The sequence below is a fragment of the Callorhinchus milii genome, unplaced genomic scaffold (genome assembly GCF_018977255.1).
Source record: "Callorhinchus milii isolate IMCB2004 unplaced genomic scaffold, IMCB_Cmil_1.0 Scaffold2, whole genome shotgun sequence".
Classification (NCBI taxonomy): domain Eukaryota; kingdom Metazoa; phylum Chordata; class Chondrichthyes; order Chimaeriformes; family Callorhinchidae; genus Callorhinchus; species Callorhinchus milii.
This window is the reverse complement of record NW_024704743.1, coordinates 4999058-5025542: the sequence shown is the minus strand read 5'-3', so window position 1 is coordinate 5025542 and position 26485 is coordinate 4999058. Positions and strand designations below refer to the sequence as shown.

At 43.5% G+C, this 26485-nt stretch overlaps 1 protein-coding gene across 1 annotated transcript in view; it reads right to left on the bottom strand.

The window, feature by feature from the left end:
* The window catches only part of vipr2 (vasoactive intestinal peptide receptor 2), a 41358-nt gene that overhangs the window by 14169 nt on the left and 704 nt on the right, over positions 1–26485 (bottom strand). Inside the window, exons 2-4 of the mRNA XM_007901188.2 lie at positions 24303–24408; positions 11843–11950; positions 8801–8889 (exon numbers count right to left, since the gene is read on the bottom strand). Of these exons, the coding sequence (XP_007899379.1) occupies positions 8801–8889; positions 11843–11950; positions 24303–24408 (303 nt within the window). The remainder of the gene's footprint in view (positions 1–8800; positions 8890–11842; positions 11951–24302; positions 24409–26485) is intronic.

Genomic DNA, 26485 nt, shown 5'->3' with positions numbered 1-26485 from the left:
TCTTCAGCTGGGGAAAATGTTAAAGCTGCCGTAGACTATGAAAGAGATAAGGTTGCATGTGCCTCCTGCTCTCGTATTGTTGGCAGAAATACTGCTCTCCGCTCCTGTCAAAACTGGCTTTGAGGGCACAACACAAACACCCTCGGGGGCTGTGGGCGAATTTCTATCTTCAGCAGCATTCACTTCTAGTTTTCAGGTTTAGCTGGCAGCACTCTCACCTCTGAGTCAGATGAACCACAACTGGCGTTCATATATTACACCCTTCACGCAGGATTCTGTCTCAGAGTGCCGTTGGTCATTGTGTGTCCAAGCACCACATCATGACTCTGAACTCATGCAGTCAATGTTGACACTGCAAAGCACTGCATAAGACGTTAAACTGAGGCTCCGTCTGCCTGTTCAGGTGGAAGTTAAATGTCCACAAATATCAGTGAAGGAAATCAAACATTTTTTTATATATGGGGGATTATCGGCCAGGAAACTGGGAGAAACTCTAAGGGTTAATTGACACATATGGAACAACGCTACAAAAGCCTTTGGAGTGCACTACAAGGGAGGAACGGATCAAGAGGCTCAGTGAGGTCACTAGCCATCTTTAGAATCCAGAGATGTGTCTTTTCCTCTATGAGCGTCCAGCCCCAGCCTGTGTTACTCTGCGTAACATAAACAGTTTGAGTTCACAGATGACAGCTTTGTTCGTTTTTGGCTACGAGTGAATATCGCGGAGGACAGAAGGCTTCCGGCACTGAACACTGTGTTGTGAAACTGAAGTGGTCTTGTACAGTGCGATTTCAAAGATTTTAAAAATTGTACCCAGATTTAGAAAGATTGTACAGCACGGAAACCGATACCCGTTGGGTTGCCTTGGCTTGACTGGTACCGCTCTCCTTGCTTGTCCCTCGTGCCCTCCGTTCAACCATCGGTGGCTGGACTTTCAGCCACTGTGCCCCAAAACTCTGGAACACCCTCCCTCAATCCCTCAGCCTCGCCCCCTTCCTTCCCCATCTTCAGGACCTTCCTCTTCGGCTATGCCTATGGACACCTACGGTCACCTCTCGTCTTCCCTCCGGCTCGGCATTGTGCTCCGCCACTGTCAAGCGCACTGGGACACTACCCTATGTTAAGGGGTGCTATATGAATGCAAGTTGTTGAATAGGGCAGTGTAAAGTCTGATTGTATGCAAACATTGAGGTGTAACTGCCACATTCAGTGTCAAAACTACTACAAGTGCTAATTATCACGTTACCGGGCATTCAGCTCCCGGCAGTGTCTCAGGCAATCGCTGGTGAAACGTTTGTGCGAAAGGGTGAAGTTAAACCTACTTAGAGGAGGAATTAAGATGGCCCACGGCAACTCCGAACCTGTCACTGGGCAGTTGCCAGCTTTTTGGTGATGGTTAAAATAAGGATGGTTGTGACAATAATACTTGCATTTGATATAGCGCCTCATCACGTTGTCAAGATGTCCCAAAGCGCTTCACACATTACACTGTAAAATCTATTGACTGTATATTTTGTGGGCAAAACACGGCAGCCAGTTGCGCGCAGCAGTGTCCCACAAACAGTCGTGGATTGAAGTGACCAAATTATTATTTTTCTGAGGGATTATTATCCCCAGAAAGCGATCCACTAATCGACTAACAGCCGGGTTCCTACTTACTGCTAGGTCAACACTGGTTTGTGGAGTAAGGAAACTTGCCCAAGGTTTTGCTCTGCCTGGGAATCGAACCTGGGTCCTCTTGCTTATGAGGCGAGTGCGCTAATCAGTACACTACAGGACTCCTGGTTCAAGGAACACCAGGTTAATTCAACCCGTGTTAATTATCACATTTTGTTTAAACATTCTTCAAACCTTTTTCTACATAAACATTTTTTTACGGCTGGCTGAAAGTCTGCGGTAGATTTATTACGGCCCGAGTGACAGACTAGCACATGCAGTAAAACACACGAAAACGATTCCAAAAACCTTTTGGAGATTTCGGTACACCCGATTACAATTGGTAATAATTCTTGTGTTTTTGTACAGTGCCTTCCAAGTCTTTGAGACGCCTCAAACCGCTTCACAGGTATCACCGTAAAGTGCAGTCAGTCGCTGTGTATTTTGTGGGAGAAAGTAGCAGCCGATTTGCGCACAACAACTTCCCGCAAACGGGCATTTTGTAAGCATTAAAGGAGAACGCAGAACATGGCATGAAGAATTGAGAAGGAACGAACCACAAATCAATGGCTTTAGCCAATGAAATAATATTTTTTGTCTGACTGATTTGGCTGAGGAATTTTTTTTTAATGTATGACTGTTTTGTATATTTGTTGGTGCAATGTCCTGATATCACGGTGCAGGCCGGATGTTCCTTTTAAAAAAGCCTCAGAATGCCTCCTTGTACTCCTCGACCTCTCTGCTGCCTTCGACACTGTCGACCATTCTATCCTCCTCCACTGCCCACGAAATATCAATTCACATTACACTTTAAAGTGCTCTGGGTCGCTCTCCTGTGTGAGGGGGGCTATATAAATGCAAGTTGTTGTTGTCGTTGTTGCAAGTTGTTGTTGTTGTGCAATATATTTGGAGTCCTGTAGCTCAGTGGTTAGATCAGTCGCCTCGCAAGCGAGAGAACTGGGTTCGATTCCCGGGCAGGGCGAAACGTTGGACAAGTTTCCTTACTCCACACGTCTCTCTTTACCTAGCAGTACGTAGGAACCTGGCTGTTAGTTGATTGGCCGATCGCTTTTCCGGGGGTAATAATTCCTTCCAAAAAAAAATTATTATAATAAATTTGGTCAATCGATCCACGACTGTTTGTGGGAGACACTGTTGTGCGCAATTGGCTCCCGCCCTCGCTGTTGTGGTTTGGATACCTCCCTGCCGACAGACAGGAGCCACTCCTGGAAAGCGCTGACCCATTCGGTTCCACACTGAGAGAATACGATGGAATAGACAGTACCGCTGACTGTTACCCCTGCCTCAGAGGCAAAGACATCTCATAGCATTTCACCAGAGGTACACCCTGTCTTACTCTGTCACTTCACGTAACGTGCGGCTTGCATTTGCTACACAGCTGCCTCGGAAACCTTCATCCTGTCTCAGAGATTCTGAATTAGATTGCACCCAGGTAGACATCTGCCGAGTTGACATTGCAGAACTCAGGCAGGCAATGCCAAAGGGCTGGATACATTCCAATCTGACATAAAAGACACAAGAAAAAAGCAAAGTTGTAGATCAGCACCTGGGCTAGTAAACACCACAATAAGAACTGCCAAGACACATCACTACTGCATCTCCCAGTGCCCGTCTGTAACAGGAATCCTTAGGGTATTGGTTAGAGTCACTCGCCTTCCTCCACACGCTTCTGATTACCTAGCAGTAAGTAGGAACCCTTTTATCAGTCGATTGGCGGATCGCTTTCTAGGGATAATAATACCTTTGACAATCAGTAATAAATAATAATAATTTGGTTAGTCAATCCACGACTGTTTGTGGGACGCTGCTGTGCGCAATTAGCTGCCGCGTTTCGCCCACAGAATATGCGGTCAATTCACTTTACAGTATATTCTGTGAAGCGCTTTGATTTTTTTTTGGTCAGCAGGGTATACTGAAAAGTTATTCGAAAAGAACACGCACATATATTTGAAAAGAAAAAAAGTTGCAAGGCGAGGGAGTGGAACTAATTTGGTAGACTCAACGGCCTCTTCCTTAGCCTGTTTTTCTACATTCCAAGCCATTCCCCTCCCCTTTCTAGTAACCCACCTTTACTCCAAATCTCAAATCTCTCCCTCCCCACTTTCACATCCCGCCTAAAGACCTTCCTTGTTGATCGTGTTTACGGGTACCTCCCCACTGAATGAGGGAGACAGAGGCCGGGAAGGTTGAAAAGGTCAGAGCCGGAAGTGAGACGTTGGTGGGAGCCGAGGAAGATGGCTTGTGTCTTGTCTACATGAAGCTGCAGAAAGTTGGTGCTTGTCCAGGCCTTGATGTCTGACAGGCAGGTAGGCAGGCAGAACATTGGTGGACCTGGAATGAGGACTAATATGGATATGAAGGTCATCCACACGGAAATTAACCCCACATGTGCAGATGATGACATCAAGAGGAAGCAGGTAGATGATGAAAAAGAGTGGAGAGCAGGGAGGATGGAGCCCTGAGGGCAGGAAGACACAACGTAGAGGCTGTGAGTCAGTAGGATTGGAATGGGCAGAGTCGCAGTCCCAGGGAGGAGGAGGAGGTGGGAGGAGGAGATGGCAATCGAAAGGATGAAATGGTCCACAGCGTCAAAAGCAGCGGGAGGTTGGGTGCTGAGTGTGAACCCAAAGTCCTTGACACAAGTACATCACGGGTCACTGGTTATAAATCAGAGCTAGCAATCTGACCTAATTTCCTCCTGCTAGCCCTGGTCTGGGAGATCTGAGTCTAACAGCCCTCAGCCTTACCAGTACTCGGCTGAGATGAACTAATGGAGCACAAACGAAGCATTCACCCTGGACTCTTCTTGAATCGCCGGGCTGAGTTTTGCACTGCACAGCATCTTCACTGATCGAGCCATCAAGAGAGTTTTACATGTTACAGTCTAAGACAACCTCCAAAGCCATTAGACAGCGTTTTTTTTTGGCTTTGAGATGTCCTGTTTATTTTATATGCGCACGTTAAACAGATGTGATCCCCTGATCGCTCTGATAGGGTGACAAACGGGATGCAATCACTTTCAGTTATTTTGAGGACGTGATTACCATGGAGAAGCTGTCTCCAGGCAACCTATCTGCCATTTCAGTTCAAATCACTGGCTGCTATATGGAGGCGTTAAATCGTAATGGCTAAATAGTCACTTCAAACTCGTCGGAGGTTAAATGGCATTTGTTTGCATCCTTCATTACTAGCAACATTAATATGTGATTGGAATCAAGAACAGGGACCACCCACTGAGATGTGGTGAGAAGGAACAGCGGGAGAATTCTCTGCACTGCAAAGATACCTTTCACCCCCACGCCCGGAGCTCAATGCTGGAGAAGCACTGACTCAGTTGGTGTCCTCAAAATAAGAGATTTGCATTCCGTTTGTCATCCCATCAGAGCAATAAGGGAAACACGTCTGATTAACAAGCACAGGACATCTCGAAGCAAGAAAAAAAATGCTGGCTGATGGCTTTGGAGACTGTCTTTGACTGTAACATGTAAAACTCTCCGAGTAAAAGAGTTACGAGTTCAAGCTCCAAAATTAGGGCTTTGAGCTCACAGCTTACGGTCCAGGTTGGCACTCCAGTGCAGTGCTGAGGGGAGCTTTGCATTGTCGGAGGTGCTGTCCTTCAGTGAGGTGTTAAACCCGGGTCTCATCTGCCTCAGTGGCATAGCTAGGAATGGAAATTTGGGGTTTGAAACCAAATTTTGGGTTTGGCTTTGATACCTCATAAAAGGCAAGACAGAGAGCGATGCGAAGAAAGGAGGAGCAGGATCCCAAGACAAAATAGAAGAGAGTTTCCCCAGTGTCCTTGCCAACAATCCCCCAAATAAAATGAGTCATTGACTTCATTGCTGTTTATGGAATACTACTGTGTGCAAATTGACTACAAAATGCATAGTCACTACATTTTAGAATATTTTTAGAATACATTTTAGAAGACCCTTGAGCTCCTCACCCTTTCAAAGTCACAAGGCGCTTCCAACCAATGGAATGATTATATATTTACGCTTCAAAGGATTTTATATCTTTGATTGTCTTTCTAAAATGGCTTGTTTGTCTGGAACAATCTGCTATTAACTCTAAAACTCGTTCCCTGAAATGCACTCAAGAAGTTTACGGGTATGACTCTATTTTTTAGGCAAATAGCAGCAAATTTGCTCACAGCAAAGTCCTAACAAATAGCTGTGAAGGGAATAAGTTAACAATTTACTTGGAGGATTGTCGGTCAAAATACATTGGGGAAACTCTCCACTCTTTTCAAATAATGTCAGGGGATCTGTCCACCTGAATAGGCAGATGTTTCATATTGCTGGAGGTATGTTGACTGAACTCTAAGAGGATTTATTGCAGAAATCTGTTCTTATCTTTGTTACTATTTATAGACATGTCAGAAATTGCATTGCACCATCTAAACTAAACTCTTACATAAACTGCGTGGGTGCCTTTGTACGTCTGCAACAATTTAGCGAGCCATATACAGATGCGGCTTTTTAATATAGACCTTCAAGCTATGTAAGCAAGAGATGGATGCAGCAGTGGAGTATGTTATATGGTGATGGTTGGGATCCATAAAATCGCAACCAGCTTTATAAAGTATGTGACAGGCTGACTCAGATGTTGGCAGTCTCACCACTAAGTCAGAGAGTTGTGGGTTCAAGCCAGGTTTCGCCCACAAAATATACAGTCAATTCACTTTACAGTATATTCTGTGAAGCGCTTTGAGACGTCTCGAAGACGTGATAAGGCGCTATATCAAATGCAAGGATTATTATTATTATTATATAGGTTACCAGCAGAAACTCCTTTCTGTTTTTGGATAGCGCCATGGGATTCTTTAACATCCAGCTGCATAAGCATGGTTTAGCTTATCAACCAAGGGATGGCACTTCCAATAATGCAACTCTTCCCCAGTGATCACACAGTTTGTTATGTTTGAGTCTGTTTCAGAGCAGTGCGAGTCAGGTTTAACTATCATTCCCTCCTCTCAAATCAGGAAGAACAGGCATCTGAAAGGGCATATTTTAGTCTGTACACAGACCACTAACTGTTATTGAAGTTTCCAATGTTATAAAAGAGGTCAACACCACCTCTGAATAGAGCCCATATTATAATAGGATGGAAATCTCCTCTGCCCACGGTCTGCAGCAGTCGATTGTGAAATCAATTTGCACGGGCACAGTCCAGTGGATGTACGCTCACAGAATAAATCTGCCCTTGTCAGAGAGGCCAAATCTGCCCTTGTCAGAGAGGCCACAGGATGGGTTGCTGTAGAGAAATGAAGAATGTCACAGTGGTACAGCGGAGGGTGCTTTTCTCGAGCTGGGGGCTTGAGCTCTTACTTGGAGCTTGTTTCGAGGGAGGTTTTGCATTCACTGGTGCAATCACTGATTGACCACTGAGGCGGACTTGATGCTGACATGTGCCAAGTTGGGAAAGATTTATTTCCCCCAATGATTTATGACAGAAGAGTCTCTCATCTTCAACGATCGCAAGATCCTCATCCTCGGTTTAAAATCCCTCCACTGCCTCATCCCAACTTATCTCTGTGACAACCTGTACCCCTACCGCCCCGAGCACTCTGTGTGCTCAATGCCTGCCTCATGTCGTCCCCCCCGCCCCACCCACTATCAGTGGGAGAGCTTTCAGCCATTCTATCCTCTACTCCCTGGAACTCCAACTGGAGTCTTTCGTCTCACCCTCTCCCACCTGAACATGCAATCAGGTTTAATGTATCACCCAAAGGATGGGACGTCTCTCACTGCGTTGAGAGACGTCCTATTCTTTAGATGATACATTAAAAGCCTAGCATAGACTGCGTTCAACATCCTGACGTGGGGATTGAACCCACAACCCTCTGACTCAAAGGTGGGAGTGCTACCACTTGAGCCAGGCTGACAGATGTGTACAAGTGCAAAGTCACTACATTTGACAACAATCCTCTGTGAAGTGTCTTGAGATGTTGCAAAGTGAAAAGCGCAATATCAAAGCCAAGGGTTATTTCTGATATTTACCACATCACTCACGGCAAATGTTCATCCCTACATTGTATATCATTGTATATATCTCCCTAATTACAACATGCACAGCCATTAACATTCTGAAAGTGACATTGTATTTCTCTCTATTGATTTGTATTGTCACTGTTTCCAACTCAATGTCCTGATCTAGTCTGACCAACTCATTTTAAGGAGGGAGGGAGCAAGTCAGAGGGACTCTGGGATGGAGTTCCAGAGAACAGGCGGGCAGAATGGCTTGCTCATGGGTGAGGTGGATAGGGCAGGGGACATGAACTAAGGGGAGCGGTCAAGTTGGGTTCAAGACAGAATGTTGGTGTAGTCAAGGTTAGGTAAGGGAAAAAGGAGTGGATGAGGGCCCTGGACGCCATAGGTGAGAGGTAATGGCAAGCCAGGCAATATGGCGGTGGAGGCGCTGAGCAATGTCCCACCAACAGCAGTTGTGGCCAAATTTATTTGGGGGAATTGTTGGTCAGATCACTGGGAGAAACTCCCTTCTCTTTTCAAGTTGTAGGGATCCTAAATGCCCAACTGAACAGGCAGACGGGCACCTCGGTTTAACATCTCATCCAAAAGACCGCACTTTCAACAGTACAACACCCTCCCAGTACTGCATTGGAGGGAGAGACATTCATTTGTGGATCAAAGACCCACATCGGCACTTTGAACTCATGTACCATGGGTCTTAAACCCACAACATGAAACAGAATTTTTTCCAGATGGTCGGGTCATTTCAGAGATACCATCTAAACAGTGGTACAATCTAAACAGACCCCAAATGGCACGACTGCTAAGTGGAGCAACATGAAGGATGTACCCTCATACAGGTCTATTTTGCGGTATTTGTTAACTAATTTCTTAATTAAGTACGTTCACAAACATCGCTCTGACTCAGGAAAATCCCCTCTTCCTCCAAACGCATCCCCCCCCCCACACCCTTCTCCCTCTCCCTCGTCGGTGTCATGGATTGCTGCTTTTCTTAATTAAGAAATCAATCGTAAAATTCACCCACAATGAGAAAAGAGATATTTTAAATTGCTACATTTAGGAGCACTCCCAATTCTGCGGTTTTAAAGGAAAGGTTGAAAACAACGACAAAAAAATGCGTGTCAGCTTACCACTATAATTTCTTCATATCCACAGGCGATATCGTACGCTGGGAAAGATTCCGACCAGCCCATAGCGGTACAGTTCTTGCTGACATTTCCTTTAACAGAAAGATGAAGGATTCCACAATTGGTCAGTTGCCTACAACCGGTCGTAACAGCAACAACAACAACAATAATAATCCTTGCATTTAATATAGCGCCTTATCATGTTGTCGATCAGTCTCAAAGCGCTTCACAGAATATACTCTAAAGTAAATTGACTGTGTATTTTATGGGTGAAACCCGGAAGCCAATTGGGCACAGCAGTGTCCCACAAACAGTTGCGAATTGAGTGACCAAATTAAATATATATAAAAAAATTGGAGGGACTATTACCCCTGGAAAGCAATCCCCCAATAGACTAACAACTGGGTTTCTGCTTCTTGCTAGGTAAACAGAGGCGTGTGGAGTAAGAAAACTTGCATAAGGTTTTTGCCCCACCCGGGAATTGAACTCGGGTCCTCTCATTTGTGAGGCAAGTCCGCTAACCACTATGCTACTGGACACCACTAATACAATATTACATTTATAAAGTGCCTTTCTCAGCGGGAGGACATCTCAAAGCACATCACAGAGCCGACAGGAAGCCCGAGCTAGGGGTGAGGGGAGCTGAGGGGTGACTGACTGAAAGAGCGAAGCATTGCTAGATGTCTACCACACACATCTTGAAATCCTTCTCTCTTTCAGCGTTCTATGTAAGAAGATTGTACAGCACGGAAATAGTTCAATCGGCCCAACTGATCCATGCAGCTGCTTGTACTCCATGTGGGTCAAACGCTACATGCTTTAAACTTTGAGAGAACTTTCATGGCTACTGTTCCCACAGGACTTTAACTTAAATCGTAAGCGTCAACTTTATCTAATATAATGTAATAATATAGCAACTTATCACATCGCCGAATGTCTGAAAACATTATAATTGGACACATTCAATTTACCCAACAAAAAAAAGATAAAGTGATTATAACGGACAGGCAAATACTTGTAAGAGAAGAAAAAAAACACAAATGGTCCAGTGCTAAAACAATGAAAAAGCTTTGGCAATTGTCTTTTGCACTTGACAACCTCTGTAAGTGAAGCAAAGTTCTGTTAAACAGTGTTTTTGGAACTGATCCATAAATGGCATCAGAACTAGGGCCAAGTTTCAGTGGAAGAGTCATAAAACCTCACAACATTTAAAGCACCGATCTTTAGACAAATCAAAATGGCTGATATTCTGACCCAGACGCCTTTTTATTTGCAGAACAGCCCTCTAAGCCTCCAGGTAGTTTTACGTAGGTTTTAAGAGTTTCTTTTTGTTTTAAAAAAGAAGATATTATTAAAGGGGAAGAAAATGTTGGGTGATATATTTATCGCATGGCGAGTGCATCAAACTGCATCGCTACGTCGCAATGAAGGAGTGAAGTTTCAGTTACTATAAAACATTGCGTGGTGGGTTTATAAATAAAAGGGAAGGTTGACCAGGCCCTTTCTCAGGGAGATGCTGCCCCTTTAAAACATCAGACTATTCACAGCGCGGTGGTGATTTACGGTGTGTGTGTTACTAAATTCGCAGTCTAACTCAAACAGTATTAAATCAGTTGTTTTAACCTTTTGAACAGGGCTGTTAAACAACAGACAAAAAATTTGGTTCGCAACTCACATGTTTGAGGTTGGGAAATGGGGGTTAAAAGTGCTGCATCGTCAGACGTACAGTCCTTTGGATGAGTTGTTAAACCCAAATCCCGTCTGTTGGTTCAGGTGGATGCTAAAAATTCCACGTGAAGTGGGCATACACTTCATGGTTGATTGTGGGACAATTTTTGTGCCCCAAGTTGGCTTACATAACAGACAGTTACTACACTGTAGTGTAAATCCCATGAAGTCTTTTAGATGATCTGCCAACGTGAATGGCGCAGTAACAAAGGCAAAGGTGATTAATATTTCTAGTTTACCTAACCAGCCCTAACTACTGGAGGCGTGACACCTTCCCTTCATTCAGCCCGCCCCGCTCCTTCTTCTATATCCATCTTCTTCTTCTCCTTCTTCTTCTTCAATCTTCTATACTAATAAAACAACAATGTCTATCTATCTGTCTGCGCTTCAAGAAGGCTGTCAATAACCGATTGACGTAAAGACATGCTATATACCTCATCAGAAAGGTCTTGCAACTGGGAGTGACATGGGCATATTTGATTTGGGGCATCGTTCATGAGTTATGCCCTAAAATATAGCTAAGCTAAGCCACGGCAACAACAAAAAAATTAGATTTTTAAAGTGCCTTTCACATCGGGAGGACGTCCCAGTGATTATAAACTATACATGTATATTTATCATTATAAAGATGCCTAAATCAAACCTTACAAGGATAAGTAAGTGTGTCTATCTGTGTGTCAATCCACATTCTATAATGGATCGTTTGGTTCCAAGTGAAGCTGCAAACGGGTACAGCTAATCTCATATAAAGTGAAAAGGGTCAACATGATAGCCTTCCTAAAATCATTTTGTTCCTTAGTTAAAAAACGAGGTTAAAATATGTTTTAACAACAACACATTACATTTGTGTAGCGCCTTTCATGTCAGGAGGACATCCTGAAAGCGCTGACATCCCAAGGCATTGTTAAAATAATTTAACATTCCCCCGTTCCACCCGATATCTGAGTCACGGTAAACTCCAAAGCCAATGGAAAGGTTCTGCGAGCAGACATCTTGCCAACCCCCAACCCCTTCTGATTCCACCTCGGATCCAAATCCCTGACTCTCCAGCGCCTTGGGACGTCCTCCCGAGGCGAAAGGCGCTATACACGTGTAATTTGTTGTTGTTGTTCCCCCCATCACAGCATCGAACTGAAGGTGGAGTCCAACATTTCAGGTTTCAGCATAGCTTATGACCTGCCAGCCACCTTGATGTTTTGACCCCAAACTAGCAAAGACGGGAACATTTGCAACGTAAAATGTAAAACATCGAGAATACTGCAAGTCCATTGAGAGCCATTGCATTTCCCCAAACAAACAGTTAAAAAGTACAAAGACCTATTTTGTCGCTGAAGTGTCTGAATAGTTTTGGACAGTGAACGGTGACGGTTTCTCCAACCTTGGCCGGCAACCAGCAGGAAAGGTTGGCCCAGGTACCATGGCAACCTGGAACCAAAGAAAAAAAAATCAATTATTGATCTATTTTTATAAAAAGAACACCAATCTTCGATAAAATACACAGTTACTACACTTTGCAGTAAATCCTCCCAACGTGAAAAGTGCTACGGCAAATGTAAGGATCAATTTAGTTATTTTTTCCTAAATTACCAAATATCTATATCACTTTTATAATAATAAATAACAATAATAATCCTTGCATTTGATATAACGCCTTATCATTGCTTCGAGATGTCTCAAAGCGCTTCACAGAATATACTGTAAAGTAGATTGACTGTGTATTTTGCTGGCAGCCAATTGCACCCAGCAGTATCCCACAAACAGTCGTGGATTGAGTGAGCGTATCTTTTCTGAAGGGATTATTACCCCCGGGAAAGTGGGCCACCAATCGATTAACAACCGGGTTCCAACTTATTGCTGGGTAAACAGAGTAAGGAAACTTGCCTAAGGTTTTGCCCTGACCGGGAATCGAACCCAGATTTGATTTGAGCCTATATAACCTTCTGAGGCAGTGGTTTATCACATGGTCCCAACCTTCTGTGTGATGAAATGGTCAATGACCCATACTCGTATCTTTATTTGAAGTTTCTCATTCACGATAATACAGTACCAACTCAAATCAGCTCAGTTCGGAGGAGAGAAACAATCGTAAATTGCAAAATATTCAGAAGGTCAGGCAGCATCTATGGAGAAAGAAAAGTGAGTCAACGTTTCGGGTCTGCCGAAGGGTCGGGGAACGAAACTTTGACTCACTTTCCTTTCTCCATAGATACTGCCAGACCTGCTGAGCGTTCCCAGTGACTTCTATTTTTGTTGGAGAGAAACGGTCATGATGCCCAGTGTTAGAGGAATGAGCTATGAGCATTAAATTGAAAATCTAGGGCTCTTTTCAGTCTTGAAAGAAGATGTCTCAGAATAGGACCTCGGATAGGTGTGTGTAACATTTTAAATGGGATCGAAAAAGTAAACCCAGAACAATCCTTTAGGATGCACCAAGACAGTGGAACAAGAGGACATAGGTTCAGAGTTGCGAAGGGCAATTTCAAAACAGATACTCAGAGACATTTCTTTACCCAGAGGGTAATTAATGATTGGAATAGGTTGTCAGGAGGGGTGATTGAGGCTGGGACACATTTAAAATATGTGCTCGTGCTGTGAGACAGGAGGACTTTAGGGTGTTTGTTTTCAGTTGATTACTCTATGTGAAGGGCGCTCTACAAATGTAAGTTGTTGTTGCTGTTGTGATCTTGTAAGGTGTTTAAAACGATAAAGGGATTCGATAGGGTAGATACAGAAAAACTATTTCCTCTGGTGGAGAAATCCAGAACATAGGGGCATAATCTTAAAATTAGAGCTATGCCATTTAGGAGCGAAATTAGGAGGCAGTTTTTCACCCAAAGTGTAGTGGAAATCTGTGACTATCTAAAATTTACAAGGCATAGGTGGATAGATTTTTGTTAGGTCAGGGTATCAAGGGATATGGAGGAAAAGCGGGTAAATAGAGTTGAAGTACAGATCAGCCACGATGTGATAGAATGACGGAACAAGCTCAAGGGGCTGAAAACCTATTCCTGTTCCTGCGTTCCCATGTAAGAAGCTTTCCTCATGCTGTGTTTTTACCCTGCAGTTCTGGAAGCTCAAAGGTGGTGTTAAATAGGAGACATTCAAGTCGAATTTCAAGCCTCCACTGTGTTTACATGACCCGCAGACCTCAGGAGGCTGCCTGTGGCAAATGACATTATCCAAATGATACGTAATAACATTCCTTTTAACCTCTCTTTTACTGCCGCGGCGTTAAATCTCTGAGAGCTATTCTGCTTCTTTCTGTGGATTTAAATACCACGAAGTAAGGAAGATGTTATTCGTCTACACGAAGTTTATAATTCTGAGGAGCCTTCGCACCCGGATCTAGATTGACTCCATTTATGTCTCATTTTAGGAGGTCTAAAATTTGAGAAAATGTTGAATTTGGTCTGTACTCTTCTCAGAAGCCTGTTTTCTGTAAATCCTTGAGAGAAACGTTCAGAAAAATAGCTCACAAAATTCAGGCTGTGTTAAAGAATTTCAGAAATTCTGGACACTGTAAACATTAATAATTCTTCCATTTGATATGGCGCCTTATATCGTTGAGAGGTCGCAAAGTGCTTCACAGGATATACCGTAAGGTTGTGGGTGAAACGGGCTTCTGAGTTAAGACCGAATTCAACAATTTGCCAAATTCTGGACACCCTAAAATGATACTTAAATGGAATCAACCCAGAAACGCCTCATAAACCTAGAAATCTAGATTTGGATTAAATTTTATCCCCATTGTGGTCCAGACTGGGATCCGGGTGGATGTTAAGGATCCCACGGCACGCTTCGAAAAGAGAAGGGACTTTCTCCCGATGTCCTGGACAACATTCCACCCAAAATAAAAATAAAAACTCAATGCGGATCCTTGCCTTGCAAGCAAGAGGATCCGAGTTCAATTTCCGGGCAAGGCGAAACTTTAGGCAAGTTTCCTTACACCGCACGCCTCTGTTTACCTACCAGTAAACAGGAACCCGGTTGTTAGTTGGTTCGCAGATCGCTTTCCGAGGGTAATAATCCCTCCAAAAGAACAATTTGGTCACTCAATCCACAACTGTTGGTGGGACACTGCTGTGCGCAATTGATTGCTGCATTTGGCCCACAGAATACATAGTCAATCCACTCTATTCTGGGAGGAACTTTGAGACATCTCAACGATGATGAGGGGTTATATCAAATGCAAGGATAATCCTTTGTACGATTAGCGGATTGATTTTCCGTGGGTAATAATCCCTTCAAAAAAATGTTTTAATTGGTCACTCAATCCACGACTGTTTGTGGGACACCTCTGTGTGCAATTGGCTTCTGTGTTTCGCCCACAAGATATGCAGTCAATTTGTAGCCCACAGCTCTAAAGCCAACTGCTCTCCCAGCTGAGTTGAGCTAACAAGGACAGCACGGGGATTCAGTCTGTGACCTTCTGAGTCTGCAGTACTCTTAGGCATTTGTTCCCTGCCGATGACAGACCAGCTAGCCTGTGTCAGCACGTCTGCCGGGGACAGACGAGTTACTGGGTGGGTGGAGGGAAGCACTTGGTTCCTATTAACCCTGCAAGCCAAAGCCCTAACGGGTAAATAAGGTGGTCGTGAATAAGGAGACGTCTCAAAGCGCTTCGCAGAATATACTGTAAGGTGAATTGAAAAAAATGGTGCTCCAAGATTTTTGTTGGTCGGCCGGTAGACAACCGTCCGACCAACAAAAAACTTGGAGCACCATTTTTTATTCACAGTTTTAGTAATTTCTTAGTAATCTCCCAGTTAATCTTAGAGCAATCTCCCAGTTAACTTGTTTATTCCTCACTCCCTCCTTCTGACATTAGTAACAACATCCTCAGTCACTCTGTCCCGGGAAATCTCTCGTAAAAATCTGTTTGCCTTATATCCTCTCTCCCTCCAAGTCTCTCCTAAATTCATATCCTCACAGCACTATTTGAAAAGAGAAGGGAGTTTCTCCCAATGCCCTGATCAACATCCCCCAGATGAAACTGGTCATTCACTTCACGACTGTTTGTGGGACATTATTGTGTGCAAATTGGCTACAGCATTCGTCTACTAAATACACTTTGAGGGGGTGGGGATGAGAGAGTTGGGGTTCCAGAGGTGAGAGCTGTGGTTGCTGAAGGCTTGCATACCAGTGGTGGCATGGTGATGGGGAGAACAAGGGAAGGGGTGAGCAGGAGAGTGGGGTAGGAGAAGATCAGAGCGATGGGGAGGTCCTAGGGCATGAAACAATTTATGGGTGAAGGTAGAGGCCTTGAAGTGGAGACGGGAGCTGAAATCTTTGACCAACATTGGTGAAATGTGGGTTAAAGAGATGACCATGGAAATCATCCAGGGTAAATGCATTACGGCATATCTAAGAAGCAGAAATTATTCAGTTTGAAGATGAATTATCTATACTTGGACAAAGATAATGGAATATATTTTTAGTTTAAAACGCCATCAGCTTTCTAGATCTCTAGATTTAAGCATTAGAAGTGAACTGCAGGTAGAACTTGTGGTCAGCAGTAAACTGGGATAGATTCCACAGTAGAGTCCTCTAGCGTATCGGTTAGGTGCTATTATCAAATTCAAGGATTATTATTATTATTATTACAGACGATTGTCACGGATAGAATCCCTGGGCTGGCAACGCTACAGTAATGCAGGGGGCTTGATGTGTTGTTGTTGTGTATGCTGCACAGTTTGTGAGTGTGTTGGTTCGAGCCCATGAACATGGTTTGCAGCCTACAAATTTAGAAAGCTCTTTCTGGCTTGTCTTTTGAGGAACAAAATAAGTTGTATTTTTATAACGTCTTGTCAGGTCAAAACGTGCTTCAACAAGAACAATGTAGGTTATATAATAGCAACCTTCACACGGGGTAGTGTCTCGGAGCACTTCAGAGAATAAAACCCTGCCACGTTTAGTGGGAGTTTTTCTGCAAACAAGTGCGACAACCATTTGTGCCAGCAAATACCCAAAGCGACTGATTAATTTTATCGGGAGATTGTTGGTCAGGACACCGGGAGAAACTCCCTTCTCTTTTCGAGTAGTTTCATGAGATCTTTCATGTGCATCTGAACAGGTCCTTGGTTTAACGTTTCTGTTATGCTCTCAACAAATAATGTGTAGAACACTCTTGTTTCAACTCAGAAGTTACAAATCCAAAACACTCTAACCAAAAAAAAAACCTTTACTCAGTTTTCCCTACTTGCTGCTTTTCTACCTCCTGATCCCCTTCCATTGGTCCTAGTCAATTGGTCCTTATTGTCTTAATGAGTATCCAACAGTTTCATCTGAAGAACGATGCCTCCACCCAGTACTGCACTGGAGCGTGATCAGAGGTAGAAGCTCAAATCTAGCATCACGGTGCATGAGTTTAATCATTTTCCCAAAGGGAGTGAAAAAAAACTGCAATCTAAAATCCCTGGTGAAGTCAACAAAAGCCACTTGCATTTACATAACCCCTTCACACGATCACAAAATTGGTTTTGATACAGAAGGACTTAAATAAGTCCAGTGTCCTGGCCTCTACCACTTTTGCTAGCAACCTGTTTCAGTCATCGATTACCCTGTGACTAAAGACAAACTTTCTGGTACCTGTTCTGAAATTGCCTTTTAACAACTCTAAGCCTATGTCTTGAAGTGCTGAAGGCAAAGCGTTAAAGAAGGTTTTTAAATACAATTAAGTCAGTTTTAGGGCTGACTGGGGAGAGGGAAGGAACTCTAATGTTACACAGAGGACTCTAACATATGGTTTTACATCCTTACAGACAGCCATTTATCTGTCCTTGCAGCAGAGGGGTCGGGAGCATGAAACTGGGTTCAGTCGACCCTGAATGCTTTCGCTGGAAGCCAAACAGACTTCTGTGCAAACACAGACTCGTGTGGTCAGAGCATCTCTGCCTAGTCTAAGAGTTTACGGTGAGAATAACTTTTTAATCTCATTTAAAAAACAATCCCATAAAGACGTTTTTTTTGAGCAGAGGCCAAATCGATTCTCATTATCATTATCATTGCTGGATACAGAAAGTCATTATGCTTGACAGCAATTACCTGTGAAGCACTTTGAAACATTATAGGCGCAAGAGAACTGCAAGCTTGTTCCTCTCATCCAAAGACAAACCATGCCATCAGGACCAATAGTCACTGGTTGTACAATAACCATACGATACAGGACGTCTCAAAGCGCTTGACACTGCAAGCTGGGCACCCGAGCTGGCGTGGGAGCCACAGAGGGTGGGGAGGGAAAAGATGACCAAAAGGCACTTTGTTTATCACAGGGTGTTATCTTTCCGAAGGTCCATAAGTGGATGCTATTATTACAACCAACAACGACTTGCATTTATATAGCGCCCCTCGTGCAAGTGTCCCAGAGCGCTTGACAGTGTCAGAGCCTGATGCCAAGACGGAGGGAGAGGGGAATGTGAACGTAAACACGATCGAAAAAGAAGGTCTTCACGTGCAACCTCAAGGCGGAGGGATTTGGAGTCCTGTAGCTGAGTGGTTGAAGCACACGCCTCTATTTACCCAGCAGTAAGTAGGAACCTGGTTGTTAGTCAATTTGCGGATTGCTTTTCCGGGGGTAATAATTCCTTCAAAAAACATAAAAAACAATAATAAACTTGTTCACTTCAATCCACGACTGTTTGTGGGGACGCTGCTGTGCGCAATTGTCTGCTGTGTTTCGCCCCACAAATATACAGTCAATTCGCTTTACAGTATATTCTGTGAAGCGCTTTGAGACGTCTCGAAGACGTGGAGCCGGCCAGGTTGATATGGGGTCAGCAAGTCGCAGAGGTAGGGAGGGGCAAGGCCGTGGAGGGCCTCGAAGGCGAGGACGAGGATTTTGAACTGTATCCTCTGGGGGATGGGGAGCCAGTGGAGCCGGGCGAAGGTGGTGGGTGATAGGGTCACGACATCAGTGAATGACTAAGTTTATTTCCGAGATTGTTGGCCAGGACGCTGGGAGAAGCTCCCTGCTCTTTTTGAATGGGATCCTTAAGGTCCAAATGAATTAATTCAACTCAAAGACCCGACATGGGGCTTGAACCCAAAACCTGCATGAAAGGCGCTACACCAGGTGCAAAGAGTCTTATCGTATAGTTAGCGGAATACCAATTTTTTTTAACTTAACTAACCGGTGAGTGAGGTTGAAGAGCTGTAGAAGTTGTCTAGCAACTACTCTACGTGATCTGTGTGAAAGAGACCAGCGTTGACACAGCTGTGCTCGAAAGGGAGCCCGTTGCGTCAGTAGCTCTGCAGGTTCCACAGAGATCCCAGGAAAGAGTCCGGGACACTGGAGTTAAAAAAAAAAAAAAAAAACACCTTGATTCTGTGACGGGGGACAATAGAGTGGATATTTCTGGAAGGTTGGGATTAGATAGGCCTTCTTCATCCAGACTAATCTTGTGAACAATGGTGTGTGACGGGGAAGAGCATTTGACATTCCAACCTCCCCTTCCCATCAGAGAAGTAGCATTCGAACTAGTATTTTAAAAGGATCTGGGGGGAATGGGTATGCATAGGCGGGGTGGAAGATGTGGTTCGAAATAAACAATAATGGGGGACGTTAAGCTTTTAATTTGCAGCTTGTTTGCATCAGCAATGAGGGCTTCTTCGATACACACTCGAGTTGTCGGTAATGAAAAGGAAATGTAATCAGGAGCACTTCATATTTTGCTCTCAATCACTCGAACAGTATTTTGCACTTCAATCAACCCCCTAACTCTGAAACGGGCTTCTCAAATCTTGCACTTCTGCTGCCGGGAATTAGATAGCGACTCAGCAAAGGCAAGGATTGATTGCTACAAGATGCCAACAATCACTCAGATAAAATTGGTCACTCACCACACGGCTGTTTGTGGGACATTGCTGTGTGCAAATTGTCTGTCATATTCACCTAAAAGCATAGAGTCACCATTTGGAACTCCATCCCACAGTCCCTTCGCCTCTCCCCCTCCTTCGAGACCCGTCTCCTCTTCGAATGCGCCTTTAATCACCCTCTAACCCCCACCCTTCCTGCCCTGCACCCCTTCTGATCCCAACCCCCAGCTCCGGTGGATATCCTTGATTGTGCAGGGCTTTGGGACATCCTCCCGATGTGAAAGGCGCTATTCAAATATAAACTGTTGTTGTTGTTGAGCTTCACGGTGAAATCTTGTGAAATGCTTTGAGAAGTCTTGATGATGTGATAAAGCGCTTTACCAAATTCAAGGATTATTACTATTATTTTATTCTATTTTGGCCCAATTGTCTTCTCTGGTCCTCTACATTCCTGTGTAAACTAGTGACTAAGAGATAATCAGAAACTAAATATTTGTCTTTTATTAATGACAGTGTTCTGTAATCGTTCCGCACAACCTCACAATTAACTTTGGTCACCTTTCTCTAAGCCCCTCTTACTCCAGCCCCCTCCCCCCATGACTTCTCTATACCCCACTCAACTCAAGCTTTTCTTAGTTGAAAATGTCAGATTTATGTCACTTACAACGACCTCGCAGGCCACAGGCTGGCTACCACTGGCCTAGACTTTATTTACAGACTCAGTCAAACACCTCATCCACGCAGAAGCAGAATGAGGTGACCTAGGGCCTCTGCTGTTTCTGCCCCTGTTCTTAGATGTTCGGAGGTCACTATCAATCTCTAAATGGATGCCACCACTGTCTGAGCAATGACACCATTACAGGCTATTGCCTGAGGTCTTAAATCCCTCTATGTTTGCCTCTACCAGTGCTTTACAGTTAAGAAGATATTTCCATTGGCAACCTTATGCCCAAGTACAATTTTCTGCTCTCTTCTTCACAAATCACTATGACATCTAAGCTTAGGGTCAGCTGCAAACTTACTGAGGTTCCCAAATCCAGGTCATTTATATATAGACTGAAAAACTGGGGCCCAAGGTTTGTGCCCTGGGGATATTAGTTGTCACTGCCCATCAATCAAGCAATATCCCCTTTAGTCTAACACTCTGCTTCCTACATCCCAATGAATTTCCTATTCACAATCACAGTCACCAATCCCCCTCACATCCTGTCTAACATCTCAGTAGTTCTGACAAAGATCTCTGTTATTATTATTATATAAATGCAAGTTGTTCTTGACCTCCATTGTGGCAATGAATTTTGCACGGCAATGTCTCGCACACATCCATGAAGTGAGCGACCAATTTTAATTAGGGGATTATTAGCCAAAAAGAGAAACTCTCATTTCTTTTTGAATAGCACCATGGGATCTTTAACGTCCACCTGAACAGATAGATGTCTCATCGAAAGGATAGCACCTTTGACACAGCAGCACTTGCCCAGGACTATATTGGAGGGTCAGTTTACACTTTGAGTTCAAAGTCCCCGACGTGGGACTTGAACTCACTTTCTTCTTCTGACTCAGAAGGAAGTGTACTGCCGACTGAGCCATCTGGAACCTTATTTTAAACAGATCAGTTGTCAGGAAGGGGTCAAGAAGGATTTGAAATAAAATGAAAGCTTTGAGATCTGCTTTGCTCAGATTAAAGTGATTTAACAAAATGTATATATATGTGTGTGCATCAGAGGCTCAGTTTTCATATTCTTGAAGCAACTTGTGTCTTTTCGGAAGAAAAAGAAGTAGCTCCCAACCTTTAACGATCCTTGTATTCGATATATCATCTTTAACATTCGGAGGACATCTCCCAATGTTAAAGTGCTTTGGGATGTTACCCTGCATGAGGAGCACTATATAAATATACACTGTTGTTGTATCACAAAATGCTTCACAGGATTTACTGCAAAAATACAGTGACTGTGTACTTTGTAGGTGAAGTATCTTTGATTAATCACTGAAACAGGGCACACCGTGAGTTACATATTCAACACATCAAATCAAATTTCAGCTGTAAGATTTCTTTAAGCATCCTTGGTCTTCCAATTTACAGTTTGTGCTTTTTGTTACTTACTTACTGTAACATTAATTGACCTAAATTGAACATATCAATTAGGGCTGAATTATGGAGTGGTTGGTTCTTTGGATTCTGGCTCGCTACTTAATGGACCAAAATGGTGAAGAATAATTTCACTTGATTTATCCTAAAAGGGAAGCCTTTTATCCTCTTAGTATGGGATAGATTTTAACACCGCATATGGGAGCATTTTAATGTATTCTCTCAATTTTGACCGAGTAGTGTAAAATTAGGCACCAATGGAGTTGAAGGCGATATTATACCATAGACAAGAAATGGTTTGGAAATAGGAGGCAGAGGGATGGTACAAAAGGTATGTTCTCTGATTAGTGGCAGTGGCAACAGGTGTCCCACAGGGTTTGGTGCTGGGACCCCAGTTTTTCTTCTTGTGCATCAATGATCTGGAACAAAATCTTTGTAAATTTGTGGGTGAGACTAAACCTGGAGGTGTTGTCGATTATGGGGAATAGGTGAAAATACAAAAAGAAAATACATGGATTAAGCGAGTGGGTAGAATAATCCTTGCATTTTTTACGATATAGCGCCTTATCACATCTTCGAGACGTCTCAAAGCGCTTAACAGAATATACTGTGAAGTGAATTGACCGTAGATTTTGTGGGCAAAACGTGGCAAACGGAAAACTATGGCAAATGAGTTTAACACTGTAACATGTGAGCCTAGTATACTTTAGATATAAGAACAATGGTTGGGAGTATGACCTAAATGGGGAAACACTAGCTGGGGTAGATGAGCAGAGTGATCCAAGGTTTCAAGTACGTATATCATTAAAATCTAGAAAGCAGCTAGTAACGTAAAAGGGACGCTGGCATTTATGAAAAGAGGTGTGCAATATAAATATAAGAAGGTGTTCCTCCACTCATATAGAGCACTAGTCAGACCTCATTTGGAATAGTGTGTTTGCAATGAATGGATTTCGGTAACATTCACGTTGACTCTATTGTAAAACTATTTCCAATCGACAGACACTGGAGATGATAATTCACGGACATTCACTTGATATTTAGGGGAAAGATGACCAAAAGCAGGGTGAATCTGGAAAGTAAGGACAATTTCTTAAAATCAAAAAGTTTAAACCAGTTGAGAAGTGAAATGGGGAAACAAAAAAAACTCACAGAAAGGGACGTGGAATTCGTTAAATATAATGAAAGGCAATAAATGGATGCCGGGTCGATCAGAAATATTTTAAGAGGAAAGTGGATGAATATTTGGTGGGGGGGATAAGGTACAAGCACAGGCAAAGTGTAGATCAGTCATTGTGTAACAGTATAGTGGAGCAGACTGGTTGGGGGGTGGTCTCTAGGTAATGGCAAATAAATTGATATAAAAGGCAACTTGGGTGTTATACCAAGGGCAGCTCCAGCGACCACATTACTTTTTGGGGGTCAGCCGGGTGTCTAACACACGCGGAAACCCGTCACCGTTGCGTAAGAGTATCCTAACCAAGCTGAGAATTCCATGCATCCCACCTACACATGGAAATCCCAGAGATAGGTTGTTGGAATGGAATGCGCTCCCTCTCCCTGGAGGAACGCATTCTGCTTAGCTAATTCTGTAGAGTATTAGGTGCATGTTGGTAAGAGCCAAGGCTTGGTGACCCCAAAGTGTATGTTGGGGCGATGCTGGCGGTTAACCAGCTAAAGCTCTTGTGAGCCTTGGAGAAAAAAAAAATGAGCGTTCATTTTTCTGGCATGAATTTAAGACCCGGGAGTAATTTAACAAACTTTTTTGCATTTTCTTTATGATCTCTGTTGGCTGTTTCTTGTCAGTGTTTTGCTCTGTAATGCCAACTCTTGGTGAAGCGCCGACACAAAAAACAAAGCACGGGGAGGAAACTCAACTGGATTTTAATTCTTATGATAAACTGGCGAAAGCGACTTATCAATCGGAACAAAATAACTTATTTTTTTAAAAAGAAGCTCCTGGAACTGAACTTAGCTGCCGCTGCACGGAATAATAATAATCTTTGCATTTGACATAGTCCTCTATCGCGAGTCGTCTCAAAGCCCTTCACAGAATTTACTGTAAAGTTTAAATGATGGTATATTTTGTGGGCGATACATGGTAGCCAATTACGCACAGCAGTGACTCGCTTACAGTCGTGAATTGAGTGCCCAAATTATTATTATTTTTTTTAAAAAGGGATTATTACCCCCTGAAAGCAATCCACCAATCGACTAACAACCGGGGTTCCTACTTATTGCTAGGTAAACAGAGGCGTATGGAGTAAGGAAACTGGCCCTGTCCGGGAATCAAACCCAGGTCCTCTCGCGAGCGCACCATCCACTCTGCTACAGGACTCCATATAGTTCAATAAGCCACTGCAATCTTGCATTAAATAACAGCTGGTGTCCTGGGATGTAAGGTGTGACATGTAAGGTGCATTCATTCATTGACCATCCTGGAGCCCAAAAGCACCCTGAGCTGAGCTGAGTCTCGCTGCTGCAGTGAGTAATAATAATAATAATAATAATAATAATCCTTGCATTTGATATAGCGCTTTTCACGTCGGGAGGACGTCCCAAAGCGCTTCACAGAACACACTGTAAAGTGAATTGACTGTATATTTGTGGGCGAACGCGGCAGCCAATTGCGCACAGCAATGTCCCACAAACAGTCGTAGATTGAAAATGACCAATTTAATTATTGTTTTTTGTTTTTGGAGGGATTATTATTAGGCTCTGTGTGGAGTAAGGAAACTTGCCCAAGGTTTCGCCCTCTGCCTGGAATTGAACTCAGGTCTCTCACTTGCAAAGCGAGTGCTCTAACCACTGAGCTACAGGACTCCAAGTTGGTGAGTTACACCCTACACATTAACTAACATCAGTCCTCACCTGTGGAGAGGTTGGTGCCGTTGAACTTGTTCAATTGGGCCAAACAGTGCAGATGCTCTTGCTGGATCTCCAGGAATACCTGACAATCCTGTTGGATCCCGTTCACCTGCAGTCACCAGGGAGAGAGAGGTCACTTGAGCGCTCACACACAGATTGATTCCCCGTCACTTCACCCCTTGGGTATGATACTGTATAACAAGCCATGGGGAAGGTGCCAGTTTAACTCTGAATCTGATCAGACCTGTTTTGTGGGAGAATGATCACCACTTAAGGTTGGTTGCTCCCTTTCTTTTACTGACTCGACACGTTACAAAGCACCCAGGGTTTGTCTGAACAATGTATGTACTGTTATGAGCATTGCACCCAGCACAGATGTCTGGATAAAAAAGAGAAGCCTTGTCTGTCGATTGCTTGTCTTTTAATGTTACCGTGCTGTGGATTACCACGGGTAATAACCCCATCAAAAACAATTTTGTCACTCACTCCATAATAATAATAATAATAATTCTTGCATTTGATATAGCGCCTTATCACATCGTTCAGACTCTCAATGACGTGAAAGTCAATGTACAAATCTAATTTGATGTTGTTGTCTCCAAGGGCTTCACAGAATATAATAATAATCCTTGCATTTGATATAGCGCTTTATCATGTCTTCGAGACGTCTCAAAGCCCTTCATAGAATATACTGTAAAGTGAATTGACCGTATATTTTGTGGGTGAAACCCAGCAGCCAATTGTTCACAGCAGCGTCCCACAAACAGTCGTGGATTGAAGTGACCAATTTTATTATTATTAAGGAATTATTACCCCGGAAAAATCATCCCTCCAATTGACTAACAACAGGGTTCCTACTTACTGCTAGGCAAACAGTGGCGTGCGGAGTAAGGAAACTCGCCCAACATTTCGCTCTGCCGGGAATCGAGCCCGGGTCCTCTCGCTTGAGAGGCGGATGGTCTAACCACTGAGCTACAGGACTCCACGACTGTTTGTGGGTCACTGCTGTGCACAATTGGCTGGTGTGTTTTGCCCACAAAATACATAGTCAATCGACTTTACAATATAATCTGTGAAGCAAAGTGATAAGGTGCTATTTCAAGGATTATTATTATTATTTTTATCTGTACTGAAAGCCCACATCAACTCGAAGCAAAGAGAGGGAAAAAAGTAAGATTGAGAAATTGCAAAGAGAGGAACAGAATCATAATAAATAATGATAGCAACAATGAAAAAAAGCATCCTTGCATTTGACATGGCGAATTTAAAGTCGGGAAGAGTTTTCAGAGAGCTCTGTGGGATTGGCAGGCAAACTCCGCAGCCAATTTGCTTGCAGCAATGTCCCACAAACAGCCCTGAAGTCAACGGCCAATTTTATCTGGGGAAGGGGAGATTGTTGGCCAAAACATTCGGAGAAGCTTCCTTTTTTTTTTCGAACAGCGACGTGAGATCTTTAATAGACTGACTAGATCTCGGTTTAATGTCTCATCTGAAGGAAGGCACCTCCAACAATGCAGCTTTGCCTCAGAGTCGTGTTGGGACTGTCAGCCTACTCTACGAGTTCAGCGTCCTTCGTAGTGGGGCTTGAACCCACAACCTCCTGACTCGGAGGTTAGAGTGTTACCAACTGAGCCAGCCTGGCACCTTCTGTACTACTTTTGCCCACAAAATATACAGTCACTCCTCTTTACGATGTATTCTGTGAAGCGCTTTGAGACGTCTCAACGATGTGATAAAGCGCTACGTCGAATGCAAGGATTATTATTATTGTTATTATTAGTAGTATTACAGGACAAGTCCCCATTAGATGAATAAAAAAGCCAGCTCGGACCTACCCAAAAGGGAGGGTGACATTAAAAGACAAGAGACGCACCCACACAAAATATCTTCTCCCTTTACTGATCCTGTGACAGCAAAATTTGCGGTACAGTTCAACAAAATTCACAGGATTCAAGGGAAACGGGAGTGGGCGGAGGGGCGGTGGGGGCGCAAAATGTTCAATAGGGTATAGAAATACTATATCACCAGAGGTCCTCCAACGCACAGACACACACACACACAGACACAATCACAGCCCCCACCCCCCACCCCCCACTCAAAAAAAAAAGAAACACACGCGTTGCAAATGGGAATCGGTTGCGAATGTTAACTGGAATTACTGTAGAGCAAACTTAACTCCCGCACGC